Raw genomic sequence first — 21,651 nt, 5'->3', positions numbered from 1 at the left:
TTGCCTCATCTATCTAAACATACATTGCCAAGTTAGATTGTAAGTCTCTAGGTGCAGACACCTTTTCTTTCATTGTGCCTATCAAACACCCAGTGAATGCAGAGTCCATACAAAGAAATAAAATTAGCAATGCATCTATCAGCCAAAGTTGTGCTGCTATTTCAAATTCAAAATGAGAAGAGAATATGCAAAAAGAAGCACAATGCCCTTCTCTTTTGTCCTTCAGTGTCTACAGCCAAAGTAATTTAATAAAGCTCTTTGTAATTCCATATATATAGCATTCTTTCTAAACCACTACTTAGATCTTCTAACATTTGGCATACAGCACACATCCAACATCCTTTTACTACTTCCAAGAGTTTGCTTAGTCTCCAGACATGATTCATAGATTCATAGATTCATAGATGTTAGGGTCGGAAGGGACCTCAATAGATCATTGAGTCCGACCCCCTGCATAAGCAGGAAAGAGTGCTGGGTCTAGATGACCCCAGCTAGATACTCATCTAACCTCCTCTTGAAGACCCCCAGGGTAGGGGAGAGCACCACCTCCCTTGGGAGCCCGTTCCAGACCTTGGCCACTCGAACTGTGAAGAAGTTCTTCCTAATGTCCAATCTAAATCTGCTCTCTGCTAGCTTGTGGCCATTGTTTCTTGTAACCCCCGGGGGCGCCTTGGTGAATAAATACTCACCAATTCCCTTCTGTGCCCCCGTGATGAACTTATAGGCAGCCACAAGGTCACCTCTCAACCTTCTCTTGCGGAGGCTGAAAAGGTCCAGTTTCTCTAGTCTCTCCTCGTAGGACTTGGTCTGCAGGCCCTTGACCATACAAGTTGCCCTTCTCTGGACCCTCTCCAGGTTATCCGCATCCTTCTTGAAGTGTGGCGCCCAGAATTGCACGCAGTACTCCAACTGCGGTCTGACCAGCGCCCTATAGAGGGGAAGTATCACCTCCCTGGACCTATTCGTCATGCATCTGCTGATGCACGATAAAGTGCCATTGGCTTTTTTGATGGCTTCGTCACACTGCCGGCTCATGTTCATCTTGGAGTCCACTAGGACTCCAAGATCCCCTTCCACCTCTGTGCCACCCAGCAGGTCATTCCCTAGGCTGTAGGTGTGCTGGACATTTTTCCTCCCTAGGTGCAGCACTTTGCATTTCTCCTTGTTGAACTGCATCCTGTTGTTTTCTGCCCACTTGTCCAACCTATCCAGGTCTGCCTGCAGCTGTTCCCTGCCCTCCGGCGTGTCCACTTCTCCCCATAGCTTTGTGTTATCTGCAAACTTGGACAGAGTACATTTGACTCCCTCGTCCAAGTCGCTGATGAAGACATTAAAGAGTATCGGTCCAAGGACCGAGCCCTGAGGGACCCCACTGCCCACACCCTTCCAGGTCGAGACCGACCCATCCACCACGACTCTTTGGGTGCGACCCTCTAGCCAATTCGCCACCCACCAGACTGTGCAGTCATCCACATCACAGCCTCTTAGCTTGTTCACCAGTATGGGGTGGGATACCGTATCGAAGGCCTTCCTGAAGTCTAAGTATACGACATCCAACCCTCCTCCTGTGTCCAGGCGTTTCGTAACCTGGTCATAGAAAGAGACTAGATTGGTCAGGCACGATCTGCCCGCCACAAACCCGTGCTGGTTTCCCCTCAGCAAAATTTTCCCTGCCGGGCTCTCACAAAGGTGAGCCTTGATAATTTTTTCAAAGACTTTACCAAGGATGGAGGTGAGACTGACTGGCCTATAGTTGCCTGGGTCCTCCTTCCTCCCCTTTTTGAAAATGGGGACCACATTAGTCCTTTTCCAGTCCTCCGGGACTTGGCCCGTGCACCACGAGCGTTCAAATATTCCTGCCAGTGGCTCTGCAATGATGTTGGCCAGTGCCTTCAGCACCCTCGGATGGAGCCCATCCGGGCCTGCCGATTTAAAGGCATCCAGTTCTTCCAAATGACTCTGCACCACCTCAGGATCTATGTATGGAAGTCTGGCGCCTTGCTGCTGCCTGTCTACAACCCCAGTGAGAGACTTGTCGTGCCCCTCGCTTAGGAACACTGAGGCAAAGAACTCGTTGAGGAGTTCAGCCTTGTCCCCCCTATCTGTCACCAATTGTTTCTGCCCATTTAGCAGTGGTCCTATTCCTCCCTGGGCCTTCCTTTTACTCCCAATATATCTAAAAAACAATTTCTTGTTGTCTTTTACTTGGGTTGCCATCCTCAGCTCCATGGTAGCTTTGGCCCACCTAACTGCCTCCCTACAAGCACGAGCAGAGGAGGTATATTCATGTTTAGTGATCTCACCCTGTTTCCACTTTTTATGTGCTCCCCTTTTGGCCCTTAGGCTGCCCTGGATTTCTCTGGTCAGCCATGGAAGCCTCCTGGCCCCTTTCCCTTTTTTGCCTTGCTCGGGGATCATCTTGCTTTGTGCCCAAAGGATCGTTTCCTTTAGGCACAGCCACCCTTCTTGGGCTCCCATCACTTCAAAACTCCTACTCTGCAGTGCTTCCTTGACTAATCGCCTGAGTGCATTGAGATCAGCTTTCCTAAAGTCTAGCACTTTCACCCTACTAGTTACCTTACCCACTCGCCGTCTTATGTTGAATTCTATTATTAGGTGATCACTGTCTCCCAAATGGCTACCGATCTGGAGGTCCCCTACCATGTCATCCCCTGTTGCCAATACCAGATCCAGTATGGCATTCCCCCTAGTGGGACCGTGTACCTCCTGTGTCAGGTGGAGGTCCTGTACACAGGTTAGAAACCTGCGTGAGCAATGGGACCTTGCTGTCTGCGTCTCCCAGCAGATGTCCGGGTAGTTTAGGTCCCCCATGACTACCGCCTCTTTAGCTTTTATGGTCTCCGAGAGTTGCCTCAGGAGCCCCGCATCTATTTCTTCCCCTTGGTGTGGGGGTCTGTAGCAGACCCCTACCACCAAATCCCTTTCTCCTTGTCCCCCATGTAGCCTAACCCACAATCCTTCTACTTCCTCAACCTTGGATTCTGTCTTGATGAGGGTTGATGTATATTGCTCACTGACATAAAGTGCAACCCCCCCCTTTCTTCCCTGACCTGTCCTTTCTATACAATCTATAGCCCTCAATATGTACCGCCCAGTCATGGGATGAATCCCACCAGGTCTCTGTTAGCCCCACTAAGTCATAGGTGTTTAGTGCAAGCAGGAGCGCTAATTCATCCTGCTTGTTCCCCATGCTCCTAGCATTAGTATATAGGCACTTGAGCCCTGCGACTGGTGCCTTTGCTGCCCCCCCGCTCCGAGTCCCAAGGGGCCCATTGTTTCTTACCTTCTTGTTTCTTACCTGTTCTGTAGTGCTGGTCTCCCCATGGCTTTCAGGTTTCCAATGTTCTCCTTCTTCAGGCTGGGCTGTCCTTGTGGGTGCCACATGGTTTGGTGGTCCACAGCTTCCCCTGCCCTCCTACTCCCCTCCCCCCGACGAGCCTAGTTTAAAGCCCGCCGGAGGAGATCTGCCAACCTAGTAGAAAACACACGCTTACCTTTGGGGGACAGGTGAAGCCCATCCCAGCTGAGCATGTCCCTCGTTGTGATGTGCGGGTCATTGTCCAGGAATCCGAAGCCTGCCTCGAGACACCACTGCCGAAGCCGCCAGTTGGTCTCTCTGATGCAGTTCTCCTGCCGTCTTCCTCATCCGGTCACTGGTAGGATGGAAGAGAAAACCACCTGTGCACCGAACTCCTTCAGCACGCCACCCAGAGCACTGTAGTCCGCCATCAGGTGATCGGGGGTTCTCCTGGCTGCATCATTAGTACCCACATGGACTAGGACCATGGGGTAGTAATCGGTGGGCTTGATCCTGGCCTGGATTACCTCCGTCACATCCCAAATCTTTGCTCCATCACATCCCGAATCTTTGCTCCATCACATCCCGAATCTTTGCTCCAAGTCCAAGGCTGAATGCATAATGCCCCAGTAATCACTTACAACACATGTTCTACTTTTCCTGGATATACTACAGGGAGAGAGAGCCTTTGCTGCCTCCAGCAATCGATTATAACTATGCTTCTTAGGTGTTCTTCACTTCAGGTATGGTAGGCTTTTGAGATCCTCCTTTCCTGCAATGATGTGTCAAAAATAGGGGACAGAGATTAAAATTATTATTAGTAGTATTATTAGTATTATTTGTAGTAGTAGTAATGACAATATTTATTCATAATGCTGATAATATTATTGTAGCAAATGTAATGTAGTCTGAAGGTATCAAATGAAGCTTATGTTTTCTTTGCTATACACCATACAAATGATTATAACAGATAATCCCTGCTTCAGGGAGCAAACAATCTAGACTGGGTTATGAAGTGACTCAACAAGGGTGTAAACAGGCAAAAGATGAAGCACATTTTTGAAGCAAGTTAACAATATATTTGTGCACATTTCCATAGTTTAGTAGCCTCAGTGGTATTATAATCACAAGTAACCTCCAGCCTAAGATAGTGTCAAACAATACTGCTTTGCAGACATTCCAGCAGATGTTTAAAGAGAGATTTAAAGGAAGAAAAGAAATAGCAAATATTCAAGTTGTTTTGATACTAGTCTCATAAAAAGAGACTAGTATGAAAACAGATATTTATTTTACCACAGTTCTATATAGCTGGTAGTTGCCATAGCATCAGAGGCAGTCTGTGAGAAAACATGTAATAATTGATGGCAGATACAGGATAATATTTTCAAGAGTTTATGGTCTTGATTCTGCAAACAGTAAAGCAAATATGTAACTTTATCCTGTGAGCAGTTTCACTGATCCTAATGGAATCACTAACTTTTGTATAGACATGTACATATTTGAAGGATTCAGCCCTTAGTGTGTAAGACTCTTATGTCTGGGGGTGTCTTTATTTTCATGTTTTGCATAGAGTGAAGTACCTTTTCACTAAAATGGTTCTGGAAATCACCTTTCTGATAAGTGATGTTTTTGCTTTCCAGATGTACTATTAAACTGTATTCTGAACTAGCTAAATGCCAACATTCTACTGTATAAAACTTATTGTAATATTGAATGTTTCATTAAAACTTGTTTTTAATTTAGTGAATTAACACTATTTTCTTTTTAGAAGTATTTTCACATGCTTATGTAACTCACAATAACACATTGCATCTTTTTTCCACTTCAGTGATGAGACACATATAGAGGTTTATGGGCCTTCTACTGCCTCCAAGCTAACAGGGCTGTCTTTTAAGATTTGGTATTAATAGCTTATGTTTTTAGATCCAAAGTTCCAGTATCCCCACTAGGAGTTGTTTTTACATGGCTATTTGTAAAATTTCACATATATGCATGTGTACCTAAAATGATATAATATGGCATATATACATAGTAATCTTAATTTTCAATAACTACTGATTTTGGGTGCCTTCATTTCAGTTGCAAAAACATTTTGGAAAGCATAACTCCTATTCATGGGTGGATCCAGGATTCTGTAAATTTAGATGTAGGGGCAGTGACAGGAGCTGCAGGGGTGGTGGTACATCCACTCCCAGACCATGCCCTAGGAGTAGTAGCTAAACTCAGGTAAGAATCCCACTCCATCTCTGGTCTCAGCACTCCCTTACTTCCCCTCCATGCTCAGTGGGATGTCCCTTCCCCTTCCATTTCCCCGCCTCACCCTGCTTCTGTTTCCCACTGACCTGGGGTGAGGGGAGTTTTAGAGCTACTCCTCCCCTGCTCCAGCTGGGCTGCAGGAGGAGCTGGGCTTAGTCCTGGATAGTGGTGATGGTAGGCAGGTTCTCTCTCACTGAGCCTGCTCCTGGGCTGGTGGGGAACACTTGCTGGGGGGAGGGTGGTGGTGGTGTGGTATTGGAAAGGAAGGGGAACCTGCCCATAACTGCCACTGCTGCTGTCTGAAGCTGAGCCCAGCTCTCCTTGCAGCACAGTTGGAGGGGGGCAGGAATGGCTCTGGAGCTTCCTCTGCCCAAGTTCAGCTGGGGATGGCAGCAGCAATAGAGAGGCAAGGGCAGGGGATGGGGAGGAGGTTCAGAAGCCCTATGCATCAGAGGGTCTTTTTCATAGGTGACGACTTTGGTTTTTGCTGGTGGGTTTTTGCAGACGTAACCCCCCTCACTCCGTCAAAATGGCACTTTAATTTAAACTTGGTGCATTCCTGCACCTAGACCCAAATATGCCCACAAGAGGCAGCACATTACTTCAACTTGGCTCCACAGCATTTGTAAAGATTGGGTGCTTTAGTCAGGTTTTTTTGGCATTTTTATGTAATAGTTGATTGAATCAGCTTTAGCTAAAAGCACCAAGAAGCCCTGCTGAAACACCCAATCTTTACAGAAGTTGCAGGGTCGGGTTGAAGTAATGCACTGCTTCTTCCAGTAAAGTACAGTTTGTTTGTTTTGCATTCTTTTTTAATGTCTGCAAGCATGACTTGTGGATGCTGAGTACTCGCTAATTTTTTTTCAGTGGGTTCTTGAGCACCCAAGGAGTTGGCGCGTATGGTCTCTTTCATTTCTTTGCTCTCACATACAGATGTCCAATTCTATACTATGGTTTCTAATAAATGTCTTTGTTTCACTGAGAATTTGGGAACCCAATTACACCAGATTTTCTATGGATTTGGAAGGGCCAATTAAATTGGATTTATGTTCTCATGAAAATTACAGTTGTGAAAGGAAGGACTTATTTCCTTCCTTTACCATCTTGGAATGTGGCTTGCCAATCTCCTATTATCTTTTCACCTTTTCTTTATTGTCTTCACTGATAACATTGCTTTGCTTTTACAACTAAGACATTTAAAACAAATTGTACGAATTATAGCAAAACTATATTTGATACGTTTGTGTACATCAAAGGTGTCAAATTCACCCCATGCTTCAGGCTATATCTGGACTGTAGGATCCTTGCAGGCTAGATCCAGACCCAGCAGTGGCAGGGGAAGCAATGACAGTGGGGTAAGTTATGGTGGCAGTGGGCAAGCAGCAGCAGCAGTATGAGCAGTACTGTATCAGCACAGGTATTGCTCACCACCTGTCAGTCAAGGCCATTTCCAAAGGACCCCATATTTGCCTGGCCCACAAATTCCTGGCCCCTCTGGGATCCCTGCATGCTAGAGGCAACAGCTCTGGAGGCACAATCTACCTGGTGGGCTATAGGTTTGACAACTTTGGGCTTCATCAATCAGTACTGCTAACATTTTAAAGCTAAAGTATAATGTAAGTATATTTGGATTGCCTGTTCTAGGCAAGGGACCATTTCTTTCTATTACCCAAAGGTGATTGTAACTGTGTGGGGAGGCTGCTCCAATGTGTTGTAATTACAGTGCATCAGAGCAGGCTCAATTAATCGAGTCTGCTGGACCATGCTAATTAGCATGGTCCAGCCAGCCTCTGTGTCTCATGTATCAGTGTCCCCACACTTCAAAATGGCTGCAAGGGCACTTTTACTAAAGCTTATTTGACCCCAACCACCATTCTGAAATACAGAGACACTGATACACAAGATGCTGCAGACTCTTTAATTAGAGTGGTTCTCGGAGCCACTCTAATTAAAGCTCCCCCCTTCCCCTGAAGCATGTGTAAAAATGTCCAATGGGGCCTAGATCCTAAATCAAAATAAATAAAAAACAATTTTTTTATTGGAAATCATGTGACAAAGTCCAGAAAAATGTTCTTGAGATTCCTATGGGCTTTCTCAATTGCAGACATCAGAAAAGTAAGTCTCCTTTCTATCACCCCTGTGATATAGGCAAGTGACATTTTACCTATGTTCCAGATGAGAAAACTGAGAAACAGAACAGTTATGAGGCTTGAACAATTTATTTAAAAAAAAGAAAAGAGGTACTAATGAAGCAAAGAGCTATGAAAACAAATAAAAAAGAGAAAAAAAAACAGAAAAAATGGGCAGAAAATTTAGTAAATTAAGCATGGAAAATTAATAATTCATTATAGTTCTTGATCCATAGACTACTGGAATGGAAGTCTTTTGCTTCACTTCACTGAGATTTGGAACAGGTCCTAAATGATTCTTGTATCTAACTCATCATAGTTGAAGTCAGCGCAGATTTACAGTCAGTTATTTCAGTTGGGAACTGAATTCCCAAGGAGGAAAAAGAAGATGAATTGCCTTGGAGAGTAGGCATGGAGGTAGAAGGAAGAGAGGATTTTTTAAGGCATACAGAGAGAATGTATAGAAGTGCGGATCTGATTTTCTTAGTTAAAGTCTTCTTAGCAGGATCTGTACATTCATTTTTATAAAACGTTAAATTGAATGTATTTATCCTTTATTCTCTAAAACACATTTCGCTTGTTTGAGTGAGCTAACTGATCAATGAGGAGATTGGATTTGCACTTGTAGACAACATACTGGCTCAGTTGTTTAGATACTGCAGTTTCAGCCAAAGATAGTTTATTTCTCATAGTGTTAATCTCACGTACTGTGATGACCTGTGTCCAGAAAAGAATTATTTAGAAAGCTGATTATGGATTAATCATCCAAAATATGACTCAGAGTAGACAAAATGCATAAACTTAGATCCAAACAGGAACATGAGTATAAGTTAAATACTGACCCATTTAGCAATAGAATTTAGCATTTATGCACTGCTTTCATATTCAAATCACTGTACAAATATGAGCTAATTAATCCTCACAGTATCCCAATGACACACGTAAGTAAGTATTATCCCTATTTTGCAGAATGGCAAATTCAAACAGATTGTGTTTAGGACCAGCATTTTAAAATTTGGTAACCTATGGTCATTGCTGACACTTCTGAAATTCAGGTCATTCTCAGATGCTCAACTATAAATTCAAGCATGCAATTTTAGGCCCTCAGTAACTGAAAACTTTGGCATAAGTAACTTTCATAAAGACACATAAATCAGTGGCTGAGCTGAGAATGGAACTGAGCTCAGCTTCCTTATCCCCAACTCCCATTCAGTCTTTACTTGATGCAGGCTGCTTCTCAGAAAGCTTGCCAACCACTGGGTCCATTCATGCAGATTTGACCTAAGAGAATGATCAACACTCTCTATCTTTCCATCATAACTATTTTTCAGAGTAATTTCTTTTCCTTGATGAAAGACTATAACTGAGCCACATTTTGAGACAGTAATAATTTTGTTTTTGTATAAAGAATTGTTCCATGCTGGAAGGTTTTATGGCTATAGTAATGAACTAATTTTATTTCATTTTAGGCTGGTTTTGCAAATAAAGGCTGATATATAGGTCATATAACTAGTCATATGAACGGATCCATACTGGATTAGACTAGTTGTTCACCTAGCCCAGTCTCCTATCTGATAGTGGCTCATGTCATATGTTTCTGATGCTGTACTACTCCTTGTAATGGACAATCAAGGAAAAACTTCTTTATATGGAGAAGTTTTTTCCTAACCTATGTCAGTCAGCGGTTGATTCATCCCCTGAAGCATGAGAATAAGGCATTCTTCCAGGGAGCCAATTACTTTTTCAGGGGAGAGAGAGAGAGAGAAAATGGGGTCTGGAAAACACTGTGAAGTTCCCTTAGGAAATTCCATGAGAAACATCCCTTCAGGTGGGAAGGGTGTAGGAACACTAGAGAAAGGTGGTGGGTAATAAGCAGAGTTCCTGGGTTTCTCTGTTTAAAAATCCTAAATTCTCTGATTAAAAACCTCCAAATCTGCATTTTTCTGTGATTAAAATGAAACACCATTATATTTGTGTGTGTGTGTGTGTGTGTGTGTGAGACAGTTGAACACAACGTTTTATTGATATATTTACAATTTTCAAGCAATTTGGAAGCCTACCAGTGCCTTAATTCCTATAATAAAATAAATTCTAAATACCTATATATTTTGGCATTTGATTTTGTTTTTTTATCATAGAAAATCAGAGCTCCCCCTGGCCCCTTCATTTACCAGAATGCAAGTCCAGCTGCAACTGTCCCCTCTGCTGCTTTGTGGTGCCAAGCAGCCCTGATATGCAGGTACTCTGCCCCACCCATGCTATTGCACCTGACTCCCAAGTCAGAGCGCCCCCCAGCCCTGCTGGTGCCCTTCACTCCCAGCCCACAGCCCCCTGACCCTGCTGGTGCCCCTCATTCCCAAGTCACAGCCCCCTCAGCCCTGCTGGTGCCCCTCACTTCTGACCTGTTGTGCCCTGCCCCCCAGTGTTTGAGGAAGGGAGTGTGTGTGGGGAACGGGGTGGTTGTGTGGGGAAGGGGGTGTAGGCACAGGTGATGTATTGTGGAATGGGAGGGGGCACAGGCAATGGGGCAGGGGGTGGGGGGAAGAGCAGTTGGGGGGTGGAGGGGGATGTGCCCCCCTGAGATTTCTGCGTTCACAGTGGGGCACAGGGATACAGCTTAGCTGGACCAACTCTGGCAGGAGCTGCCTCCACAGTCCAGCAGGCAGGACTCAGCATGGGTGGGGGCGCCACCATTGCCACCAAGGTGAGGCATCCCCTGCCCACCCAGCAGCGGTGGGGACACAACTCCATGCCACCACTGCTGCTTTGCCTCACCTTGGTAGCCATGGCAGAGTAGAGTTCTCTTTCTCTCCTGTGCTGGGTCCTGCCCACTGGGCCGTGGAAGTGGCTCCTGCCTGGAGCTGGTCCAGTCTGGTTGCAACCCTGAGCTCCACTGTGGGTGCAGAAATCTTGGGTGGCATGTGCCCCCCAGCACATTACCTTGGCTTCCCCGCCCCTCTTTGCTGAATCACCTGTGCTCCCACACCTGCCTGATGTGTCACTTGTGCCTCCCCTCTGCCCCTCAATGTGTCACCTGGGCTCCCTTCCCCTCTGCCCCCACAGACTTACCTGGAGGGACCTGCAGGAGCTGCTCTCCACCACTGCTTGGCTGCCACATGCATGTGTGCACGCTTACGCATGTGGTGCCTCCTGCCTCCCATCACCCTTCTCTGCTCCCTCCAGCCCCAAGCAGCTCCTTGCAGGCTGGAACTCTGCTAGCCTGCAAGGGGAACCCACTGTTTCCCACATTTTTCTCCTTTAAAGGAGAAAATCCACATTTTTCCAAAGTGAATGGAAAACCTGGATCCCTGGTAATGATCTTTCAAATCTGGCATACAGAGGATTCATAGATAAGGGAACCCACAGATGCATTAATGAAGGGACAGCTGTATCCCCTTTCCTCATCAGTCCATTCAGGGCAGTGCAGGACACAGGCATTGGCGAAATGGATGGCCTCCCGGGGCCTAGACAAAAGGGGGGGCCAAAAATGGTAATTTTTTTCTGTTATCCAATTATTATTATTATTATCTCTGGTAAAGGGAGACCCAACCCTAAAAGTTCACCTGGGGCTGCCAGGAGTCTAGGTACAGTGCTGATTCAGGGCATTGTTTTGGGTAAGGAAGAATGAGTGGTTTTGCTAGAGACAGTAATGTTTCAAGTACAATTGATTGTGCCTCAACACAAAAACTGGGACCACACAATTGAGCACAGTGGCTCCTTGCTCTAAACTTTTTGCTCTCAGCTCCACCCAGAATTCTGTAATGTCTTTTCACATGATAGTAGACTGGGGGTGTCACTTTCTGGTCTCTTACCATATTGTGAGTTGTTTCTATTGACTTCTTTAGGAACTGATCATACTCTATACTCTTTCTAAGAAGTCTGTTTGTTTAGATAGGCCTTTTTTGTTTTTAAAAAGTCTCTAATTTCAAATGCTCCTTGATTTTTATTGCTTTTCTCTATCCCTTCAGTTTGTGAATATGTTCTGGAGTTGATACTTTTCAGTCAGTATTCTGATGACAAGATCAGTCCACTTTTTATTGACCATTCTTGCCATGATGCCATTTCTCTTTTGACAGTGACGAAAGTATGTTTTAGACTCTTTTTTAGAATTGTGTGTAATGCCACTCCCATGCAGCAACCGCCAGATGGTAATGAAGAGCAGGCCAATTGTTTGTCTTCTGAGAATTATGTCTATTACCACTGCGGGATATTTAAGCTTTGACAACTGGGATTCCAAGATTGGTTCTAAATACCAAATTGCTCAACTCTTTACAGTTCATTGGGCCATTGCAGAAGTCTAACTTATCATTTGCATTTTAGACTCTTTTTGTTACTTTTTTGGTATAACATTTTAAAGTCCTAGTTTTATATTTAGTATCAAAGTAGTCCTCATGAGGCTATTGCCCTTTAGAACAGTGATTGGTATAAATCAAAGGATAGTTGAATTTTGAATTTATTTGAAATACAAAAGTTATCCCTTTATTGACTAATGGATATACACACATAGAACATAAATATGTTTTAAGAACTAAATCGCTGTACTCTCACGTACAAATACTGTGGGAGTCAACCACAAGAGTTGGCAATGTTGCCCAATATAACAGTGGGGTGTAAAGCTCCCATAACATGCTGAACTCTAGTCCCGTGAATATATGGCACAAATACTCTCCATGATTAATAAAAAAATATTAAAGAGGAACAGCAATCCTTACATCAGGGTGTCCTTTCTATATTTATATTTTCCCTTCTTTTGCAGAAGTGGGATCCAGGAGCAGAGTTCAAAACATAGCAAAGGTTGGCAAGAAGGTGGCAGCTAATTTTTAGCTCATGTGCTCTCACCTTGAGATACATTATGGTATTCATAATCTTATCCCTGAAGTGTTGTTATCATGAAGGCTGCAGTACCCTACTACCATACGTGGATTAATGCACTGGCCAGCTGGCCCCTACCTCGGCACAGATGAAACCGGAGGCCAGGCCAGGCCAGGCCAGGCATGCATGATGTGGTGGGCCGTGGCTGCCGGGTGCTGTTTGCTGGGTGCCGCTACAGTCAGACTGAGCCATGGTGGGGCAACGGGCTGCCCCTGGAGCTCAGTCTGTGCCACATGCACCTGGTAGGCACTGGCTCTGCATCTCCAGAGCCGGCTCCACCATGGACCTGTGGGTGGGGGCAGCTGCGGCTCCTGTCCCAGGCCTGAAGGGCAGTGCATCCTGCTCTGGTTGCTGCTCCCCCTGCGTCAGCCAGGGACGGAATCCGTGGCTGTGGGGCAGGGTGCAGGCCAAGGGGGCAGCTTGGCCCATGGAGGGACGACCCAGCTCAGGACTCAGTGAATCTTAATCTGCCTTTGCCCGCTGCAGAGTAAAAACCATAGAAGAACTGCCACTGGTGCTCACAACTTTTTTTTTAATACATTATACATCCCCAGATGCGAGTAGGCTGTTGCCTATGAAAGCTCATGCCTCTCTGAAGCATTAGTCACTTAGATGCCACCCTGCCCTAACTTCTACCTGACTAACATAAATAAAATATCTCTATTACATCATGAAGTCTCTTCTGGAAACCTGTATTGGAACAAGTCAATTCCCCACTCTTTCCTGGATCCTAGATTATGATCTCCCCTTCTTAGGTGCTTGGGACCTTATGATAATTATGCAAGGTGAGAGCAGAATACAACTACACATTTTGCCAAAGGAAGGGGTGGTTGGAAAGACGATGAGGAAAGTGCTAAATGCTAGCAAAATTCGCATGCAACATTTGATGTAAATATATAGTACTTAAAATGAGGAGAAAGGATTTGGACAGTGGAGAGATATAACTGAGGAAAGTACAGGGAGGGAGGCTAGGAAGCATAGGAAATTCCTACTTCTTGTACAAAAGCTTTATTTTGCCCAGCATTAGCAATTTCTGACAGTGACCTCTGTCATAAATCTTGCTTTAACTGGCACTGTGGGCAGAACAGAGGTCTTTTGCTATGTACAATGCCCACGCTTCCCTTCTTTAATCATCCATATTTAAATTGCTAGAAGGAACTACAGAAATCTAATTAAAATCAGCAACACCACCTTTTCCCCACTTCCTCTGAAATGAATTTTCTGCCACTGTTACAAAGTATAAAAGGAATGTGCGGTAAAAATAACAGTGAGACTGCAAAGGACTTTTAATAACAATATACTTCAGAGTAAAATATATCAGGCTAATCTCAATCCTGGTGTTAGTGCCCTGAAGGTTTGGGGAATTTTGGCCACATATATAAGAACAAAACTGGGTCAGTTGAATATTATATCTTTACACATAGACTTTTGGTCTGTGCTGAAAGAAAGAAAGAGCTGATGGTTCAAGTATTGGACGGGAGATATTAGTTAAATTCCTGATTATGCCACATATTTCCTCTATTATTGGGGAAAGCCCTTAATCTCTGGTTCTCAGTTGCCATCCCTGAAACAGAGATAGTAATATTTCCTTTTTTTCTTTATCCTTGATCTGTCTTGTGTAAGTTTTTCAGGGCAGAAGCTGTCTCTTGCTATATATGGAAACTAATATAATAGTTTGTACTGTAATATAAATGCTTTTTTTATTCTGAGTAATAATAATGCCACTGAAATATGCCAAGTCTACTACATATTAATGAACACACATAATGTAGTATGTGGAGTAATGTAGTATGGGAAGAACTGAAGGGAAGAAGTTTGCATTTCATTCTTCAAAACTTCTGAAATACAGATAAACAATTTGCACAAATCAAAATACCTGTGCACTGCCCCCTGCACAGGGCAGGGGGTTGGACTCGATGATCTACTAAAGTTCCTTCCGACCCTAAAAATCTATGAAATCTATAAATAAGGGGGATTTGTAGAATCAAAACTGGCTGTCTGGATGGAGTATTTTGAAAGATAAACAGCAGTAGACTATATAGATCTCATAGCTTTAATTGTTTTTTTAAGGAGGCAGAAAGGACATCTTCCCTGGTGCCAGCTCTGTAGTACATTCAGGAAGATTTCAAGTGCATGCTAGTTTTGAAGATAATCAGGCATTTCAATGGTTGATGCTGTGGCGAATAACGAACAAAGCCCTTCTAGGTCAGGTTTGGCTGCATGTATTGTCTTATTGGAATCAGCTACAGAACCTGCTTTGTATATATGCTAGCAGAGTGAACTTCAGCATTCACGCTGACATTTATATGCACACTAGTTTCCCAGTCCAAACAATATAAGGACACAGCCAAGGCTGGTGACTTTGATTGGGGCATGCCGATGCTCTTGCTGGGAGCACAGCCAGAGTGGACCTCCACTCAGCAAGCATCACAAGGATCATGGGCGACTAGTGCTGCCTTAGTCAGGGGTGCATGTGCCCCACCAGCAACCAGTCAGCGACTGGGGGGGTCCCCCGACCCTGCCAACCGGGGGGTCCCCTGTGGCCGATCGCTCCCACCTGCCCATCGCCTAAGCGGTGAGTGCTGCTGGACAGGGGGTGCACCGGCACTCTCAAGGGGTGCAAGTGCACCCCCCATGCACCGCCACTGACACTGATCATCTTATTCCAGGTTAGGAAGGAATCCTACCCCATGGTCAGATTGGTATGGACTGTGGGGGTTTTTGCCTTCCTCTGTAGGTGGAAGTCTCTACCCAAGACCTCCTGCTCATATATATTGACTTGTTACAGAAGCAGGACATTGTCTGCTGGGGTTTCCTTGCTGTTAGGTCAGTGCTGTGTCAAGGCTGTAGGTCTGTGTTGGGTCAGGGCTGTAGGCTCTTATACAGAGTTTACATGCCGGTTTGGGTGGGCTAGTGATGGTCCTGCCTCAGGCAGAGGGCTGCACGACATGCCCCCTGGAGGCCCCTTCCAGCCCTACATCTCTAGGCTTCAATGCAAGAACAAACTGGCTGCAGTAAAGCAGCCTAGGAAGACGTCGGGAGCGAGCGGAGCATTTCTAGAGGGATCCGGCAGTAACTGGTGCCTAGAAAGGGAATGATTGGGGTCACCACACCTGGCTTCACTCTTAGGGGGAGGAGGGAGCCCCAAAACAAGAAGCCCAAACCCCAGCCCGGGAGCGTGGAGGTGTCTCTGTCTCTCTACTGCCCCAGGGGAATTAGCTCGATGTCATCCGTGTGTGTGTGTGGGCTGGGGTGAAGCACTCTGGACACTGCCCGGCCCCGCGTCCCAGCACCGCCAGCTACAGCCTCCCGCGACTGCAGGAGCCTGGTCCTCCTACGCCGGGGACCGCATCCCCTTCACCCCGCGAGCGAGGGAGGCAGAGGAAGACTTCGCCCCGGGAGGAGAGGGGGCGACAGCAGCCTGCGTCACGCGGGAGCCGCGGCTCCGGGGGATCAGCCACAGCGCCCCAAGGGGGCGGGGGGCCGGCGGGGACCCTTCTCCTCGGGAATGGCCCGGCCTCTCGCTGAGTGACACCTCTCCGCGCCAATCACCGGCGGGGCCTCGCCTCCCTCCCCTCCGCCTCGCGGGGCAGCGCGTGGGGCCGCGTTAACCCCTTCCGCGCCGGGCGGGGAGCAGCCGCCGCCAAGCGCTGGGCGCGGCGCGGTCCCGGCCCGGAGTGCGGCTCGTAGGGGCAGGGGCAGGGGCTGGGGCTGGGGCAGCCTGGTGCCCCTGGAGAGGGAGAGGGAGCGGCGCGGGCAGGCTCGCGTGTCCGCTGCGCCGGGAGGCCGCGGGTGGGGGAGGCCGACGGGGAGCCGAGCTAAGCCGAGCCGCCCGGTGTGCCCGCGCCCTCCCTCCCTCCTTCCCCGAGCTGCTGTGATCTCCTCTGGACAAGGCGGGGGGGGGCGTGAAGAGGCATAAAGTATGGCATGCCAAGATGGTTTCTGCCAAGGAGCCAGCGATCGTGATGTCCTCGGGGCTCTGCATCACCCTCGTGCGCTTCCTGTGCCTGGCGGCGTGGTGAGTACCCGCGGAGCCCTGCCGGCCCTGCCCTCGTGGGGGGAGCGCAGCCTGGCCGCAGTCCCTGGCTGCTGCAGCCCTTCCCTTCCCTCCCCCCCCCCTCATTGGCATCAATAACCCTCCTGCCTTGCCGCCCCCCCGGCAGCCTCAGCGACCCCCCGGGACAGACCAAAAAAGAGGAGAAATTGTGGCCGGAGAATTTTACCAGCATCCTGAACAGTCTCCTGGACGGTTATGACAACAGGCTGCGCCCTGGATTTGGGGGTATGGTACTGTGCACGCTCCCTCCTGTCTGTCAGTCTGCCTGTGTGTCTGTCTGTGGGCATGACTAGGTACGGCTTCCTGCGCTTCCTTCTGTTTTTCGAGTCATGGTTGCGATTGTTTTGTGGGGAATTAGGGTGTGGCGGCCCCCCTCCTCCCTCTGTCCCTTTCCTCCCTCCCTGAAATATTGCCGCTGACTCTGCGGGCAGAGGCGGGGCGGGCGAGAACAGGGGTGAGGTACAAGCTGGCTCTGCCGGGGTCCGGGCAGCCCGCTACTGCCAAAACACGGGTGTAAAAGCTCCTGCTGCAGCAAGGAATTGGGTGCACCCCGGCGGGATAGTGCCAGGTGCAGCACCCGGGTTCTGCCCGTGTTTGGCCCGGCATCCCCCAGACTGGGCTCAAATGCTGCTCCTCCGGCCACGGTGAACGCTCGTAGCAACTCCGAGCGTGCCAAAAAATATCTAGTGCCAGGTTAAGGGAAACTCAGGTCTTTCACCTGTTTCTGCTCCTTTTTAGTCCCCCTTCCCAGAGCCACTGCTTAAACAGAGAGAAGGTTTAGCTGCTCTTTTTGCCCTATAAATATCTGGAGCCCAAAGCATGTCGGCAGAACTAGGCTGCAAAAGATCTCTAGTACCGGATTTCTCTTGCGTGTTGGCAGGTTTTGGTACAATGTAAATACAAACGAGTGTCGCTACTCCTACTTCACTGACAGATCTGGTCTCTGATGCCTCCTGTCCCAGTGGTACTGGCAAAATATAGCTCTAGTGCTTGGACCCTGTCATCCCAGTTCTTCACATTTTGCCTTGTCTTTATAATCAGGGCACTTGTGCTCTACTTAGGAATCAGCAGTTGAGGGCTTGGGGCAAAAATTCTGCTGGATCTGTGTAGAGCCAGGTTTTTGTTGAACTACTGTACGCAGCTACATCGGGGTCTAGTTTTGATGCTCTGCAAGTGGGTAAACTTAATGTTCTCTCACTCTTGATGGTGCAGTTTGTGGGTTGGGACCAAAAATCATCAGGATCTAGTTAAATCCAGCTTTCACTTGTTTTCTGGAATTAGAGTGTTTACAATGCAGGAGGCTGCAACCCCTCAAACTCACCGTTTTCTGGTGATGCACTAGGCAAACGAAGACATTAATGGGGCCAGTTCCCTGCAGGGTTGAATGAGGGCTTTCTGTAAGTTTTATTCTATGAAACAATTTGCTCTTAATACCTTCTAAAACAATTTCTTCCTACATGTGATACATATACACTAACATATAGCCCAACACATTCCACACACATGACAGAAGCAGTGCTGACATGCATGCTCTTACCATAAATGGACAACCTCGTTAGTGCTATTCATCAGTTTCTGCTTATTTTAGATATTCTTTCCCTTATAGGTTAGGCTTTCTATAAACTAGATGCAAGGACATTCAGTGGAAATTAAGCTAACCCTATTAAAGCACCTGTGAGAATAATTTACCCAGATGGTCTTTTGCAGTTTGACGCTCCTAAAGACAAATTACAGACTCTTCTGCATATGTACAGATTTCTTTCTGAGGGATGTGCTATGTAGAGTCTGCATCATTTTGTTTGAATGCTTAGCTATTATCAGAATTTCTAAATGCCCAGAAAATGCCAGATCTTCATATAGTTTGTGGAGATTCTATATTTACCCAATAGCCATTTGCAAACTATTGTTTTTTTTTTTTAATTTCATATTTACAGAGTTAAATTCCCGTTGCAAAAAAGTAGTATTGTATCCTCTTGCATTCTACCAGCTATGATATTTAAATCAATAGTTTAGGAAGACAGAAAAGTCAATGTTCTGGTGGATATTTTAATCATAAATATTAGAGTGGTTCTTTTTCTTTTTTAAATCTAACTTTAAAACTCAAAGGTGAATGGTTTAAAATGTTATAAATGCTATATGAAAAACATGCTCTTTCAGTTTTCTGAAGAAGGTGTCTGGAATCTAAGCTCATTGTTGCAAAAGTTACCTTCACCTGAATTGGTAAAAGCAGCTTTTAACAAAAAAACAATGCTCAGATTTGATTCCGTGACAGAACGTAGACTAATGCCAGTTGATTAATCATTAAAATGTTTGCTATTCAAAACACATTTTTTCTTTGTATTCAGATCATTTGCTGAAAATATGTATGGTGAGTGGGGCTCCACATATTTAAAAATGGGTCATTCACCAGTAAATGCATAATAAATAGATGTCATACAGGATAAGCAGTATTCACACTGAGGAGTACAGTATGTTTCAGCAGTGTTAAAGTCATGTTACATACTGATAGGGAACAGAAGTCACTGCTGAAACTAATTCACCATTTGGAACGCATGTGACTCCAAACAAGGCATAGGGTCTTATTCTAAGAACAAAAGGCTCTGCACAGATCTCACTAGCACTGATTTTCAAACCCCAAATTTAATGAAAATATTTCTGATTCTCACTTGTGCAGGGAGCAAGCCAAGCTGATTTTTTTTTTCTGGTATACATCAGCTTTTCTGCAAATAACACTTTGTGAAAAATTATGCTTGAAGAGCAAAAAGGAAAAAAATACAGCTTTTTGATGATTTTCTGAAAATGTTCTAATTCCAGCTTTCAATAAACTGTATGGAAAAGTACCCATTGACTTCAGTAGGGATTGGATTAGGCCTGGTATGGCTCCAAACTCCCCAAATTAGCATTAATTAGCACAGTTGTTGGCAGTTACAGAAGAGAAGCCAAGTACTGACTTGAGCATAGACACACTATTGCTTTCTCTCACTTAGAAGTGGTCCTGAAGAGGACTGAACATCATTTGCAGCTGGATGTGGGAAACTTCATTATTGTCTAGGCTGTATCTTGAGAATAAGTGGGACTATCACTTCTTTAATGCCGTCTGGCTGGCACTTTTCATTAGTGACAAATTCACTTTACAAAACAAAACAAAACAAAAAATGTAACTGGATACTAAGCATTGTGCATTTGGCAGATTTCATTAAGAAAAAATAAAAAATTATTGGAAAAAGCCACAACTTTTATTAAATATTTTATATACTTACAGGGCTATTTCCAGAACAGACATTAATTTATTGATTTAAAAAAAAAAAGATCCAGAAAAAAATACCTAAGAAATCAAAACAGATTTATTTGAAAGACATCTTTAATCTGACTTCTTCCACAAAACTGACCTTTCCAGTTTTTTGAAGTGCAGTCAGGATTATTTGAATTGTAGAGTGTTTTGGAAGATAATCAGGAGGCATTTCAGTGGTGGGAAATTACATCGCAACAAATGAATAAAGTGAGGTTTGCAGGCATGGTGAGGTAGGATCCAAGTCAATTACACTTCTTGTACTTCATATTCTATTATATCATTACACTGAACTTCAGTATTTTCATTACAGTTTATAGTACATGTTGATTTCCAAATCAAAATGATTGTGTGACTATGGTGTTTACAGTAAATACCTGAGGTATATAAAATACTTTTTTACTCTATCTGTTGTAAAATTGCAAAGTGTTTGTTGTTTATTCTGCCCCAACATTTCAGAAGAAAATGGTGTATTTAATTCTAGCTGCAATGTCAATTCAGATGTTTTTCCCTATTAATTGCCTTTATTTTATCATAGGAGAAGAGATGGAGAGGAAGTTATAGCACCCATGTTTTCTCTGAAAAATTATCTTTTCCATATTTCATTTCTATATTGTGCTAACTTAAGGTGAAGCTAAGGGTGGTTGTTAAAGGATAATATTTATTTGATATGGGGCCTGATTCTGATTCGGCATTGGTTTTACATTTATGTAGCTCCCTTGACTTTAATGGAGTTACTACTTCTGATTAACAACAGTGCAAGTGAGATCAGTATTAGGTTTATATATTACCATACATAATATATGCTTTTGGATATGCTTGTTTCTTTAATACTTGCATGGTACCATATTACTTTTTGCTTTGAGAGCTAAGTACATGTAGCCTGCTCAAGTGAGAGGTATATGATTACTGAATTGAGTAGAAGCAGGGTCAGTTTGCTATGTGTTGTTTGTATGCCTACTAGTTTTGAAGTGTTGACCAAATAAACTCTAAGGCCGTGTCCACACGAGCGAGCACGTGTCTGTTGCTGTGTCTCAAAGCAGTTTGAGATGCCGCAGGAGGCACCCCATGAGTGAAAAAATGTTCCCCACGCTGCAGATATGCAGTCTGGACTTTAAGTTTGATACTGGGGAATACTGGTATCAAAAGAAAACATGCCAGAAAAAAGCGGTGCAGGGTATGCTCCTGGAGCATGCCCTGAAGCAACTAGAGACTAAGACCTCCAAAGAGATGCTCTAGCACCTGGCCAGAGCATCTCTATGCCTCTTGCATGCCCCCGCTGCTCCAATATGCTACCTGTGTGGGAGGGGTGGATTCCCTGCCTGCCCCCCTCCCCCCGGTGCACAGCCCCCACAGCAGTCAGCAGCAGGCCCTCGGGGTGCTCATGACTTGCTGCAAGCAGAACCCTGTGGTGGTGCACAGCGCTGTCTGGGACCCAAGGGCTACATGTGGTGCACAGAGCTGGCCCAGTCTGGTGATGTGTAACTTTAGACAGGACCAGGCTGGTTCCTGCTGCCACCTGGGGCTCGCAGCACTGCAGGCAGAAGCCGTGTGCCATCGGGCCGGGCTAGCTCCTGCTTCCATGTGGTCTGTGCACCATCAGGCCAGGCCAGCTCCTGCATTTACATGGCACATGGCTCCTGCCTGCAGTGCCAGGAGCCCCAGATGGTGGCAGGAGCTGACTCAATGTTGCCTGAAGGTACACACCGGTGGACTGTGCCAGCTCTGC

At 45.6% G+C, this 21,651-nt stretch overlaps 1 protein-coding gene across 1 annotated transcript in view; it reads left to right on the top strand.

Moving 5' to 3' along the window:
* The first annotated feature begins 16,313 nt into the window (after window positions 1–16,313).
* The window catches only part of GABRA4 (gamma-aminobutyric acid type A receptor subunit alpha4), a 97,038-nt gene continuing 91,700 nt past the window's right edge, over window positions 16,314–21,651 (top strand). Inside the window, exons 1-2 of the mRNA XM_006276331.3 lie at window positions 16,314–16,594; window positions 16,740–16,858. Of these exons, the coding sequence (XP_006276393.1) occupies window positions 16,512–16,594; window positions 16,740–16,858 (202 nt within the window). The 5' untranslated portion in view covers window positions 16,314–16,511. The remainder of the gene's footprint in view (window positions 16,595–16,739; window positions 16,859–21,651) is intronic.

Source organism: Alligator mississippiensis, chromosome 2 (genome assembly GCF_030867095.1).
Source record: "Alligator mississippiensis isolate rAllMis1 chromosome 2, rAllMis1, whole genome shotgun sequence".
In the NCBI taxonomy this organism is placed as follows: Eukaryota; Metazoa; Chordata; order Crocodylia; family Alligatoridae; genus Alligator; species Alligator mississippiensis.
This window is presented reverse-complemented; position numbering and strand designations above follow the sequence as displayed.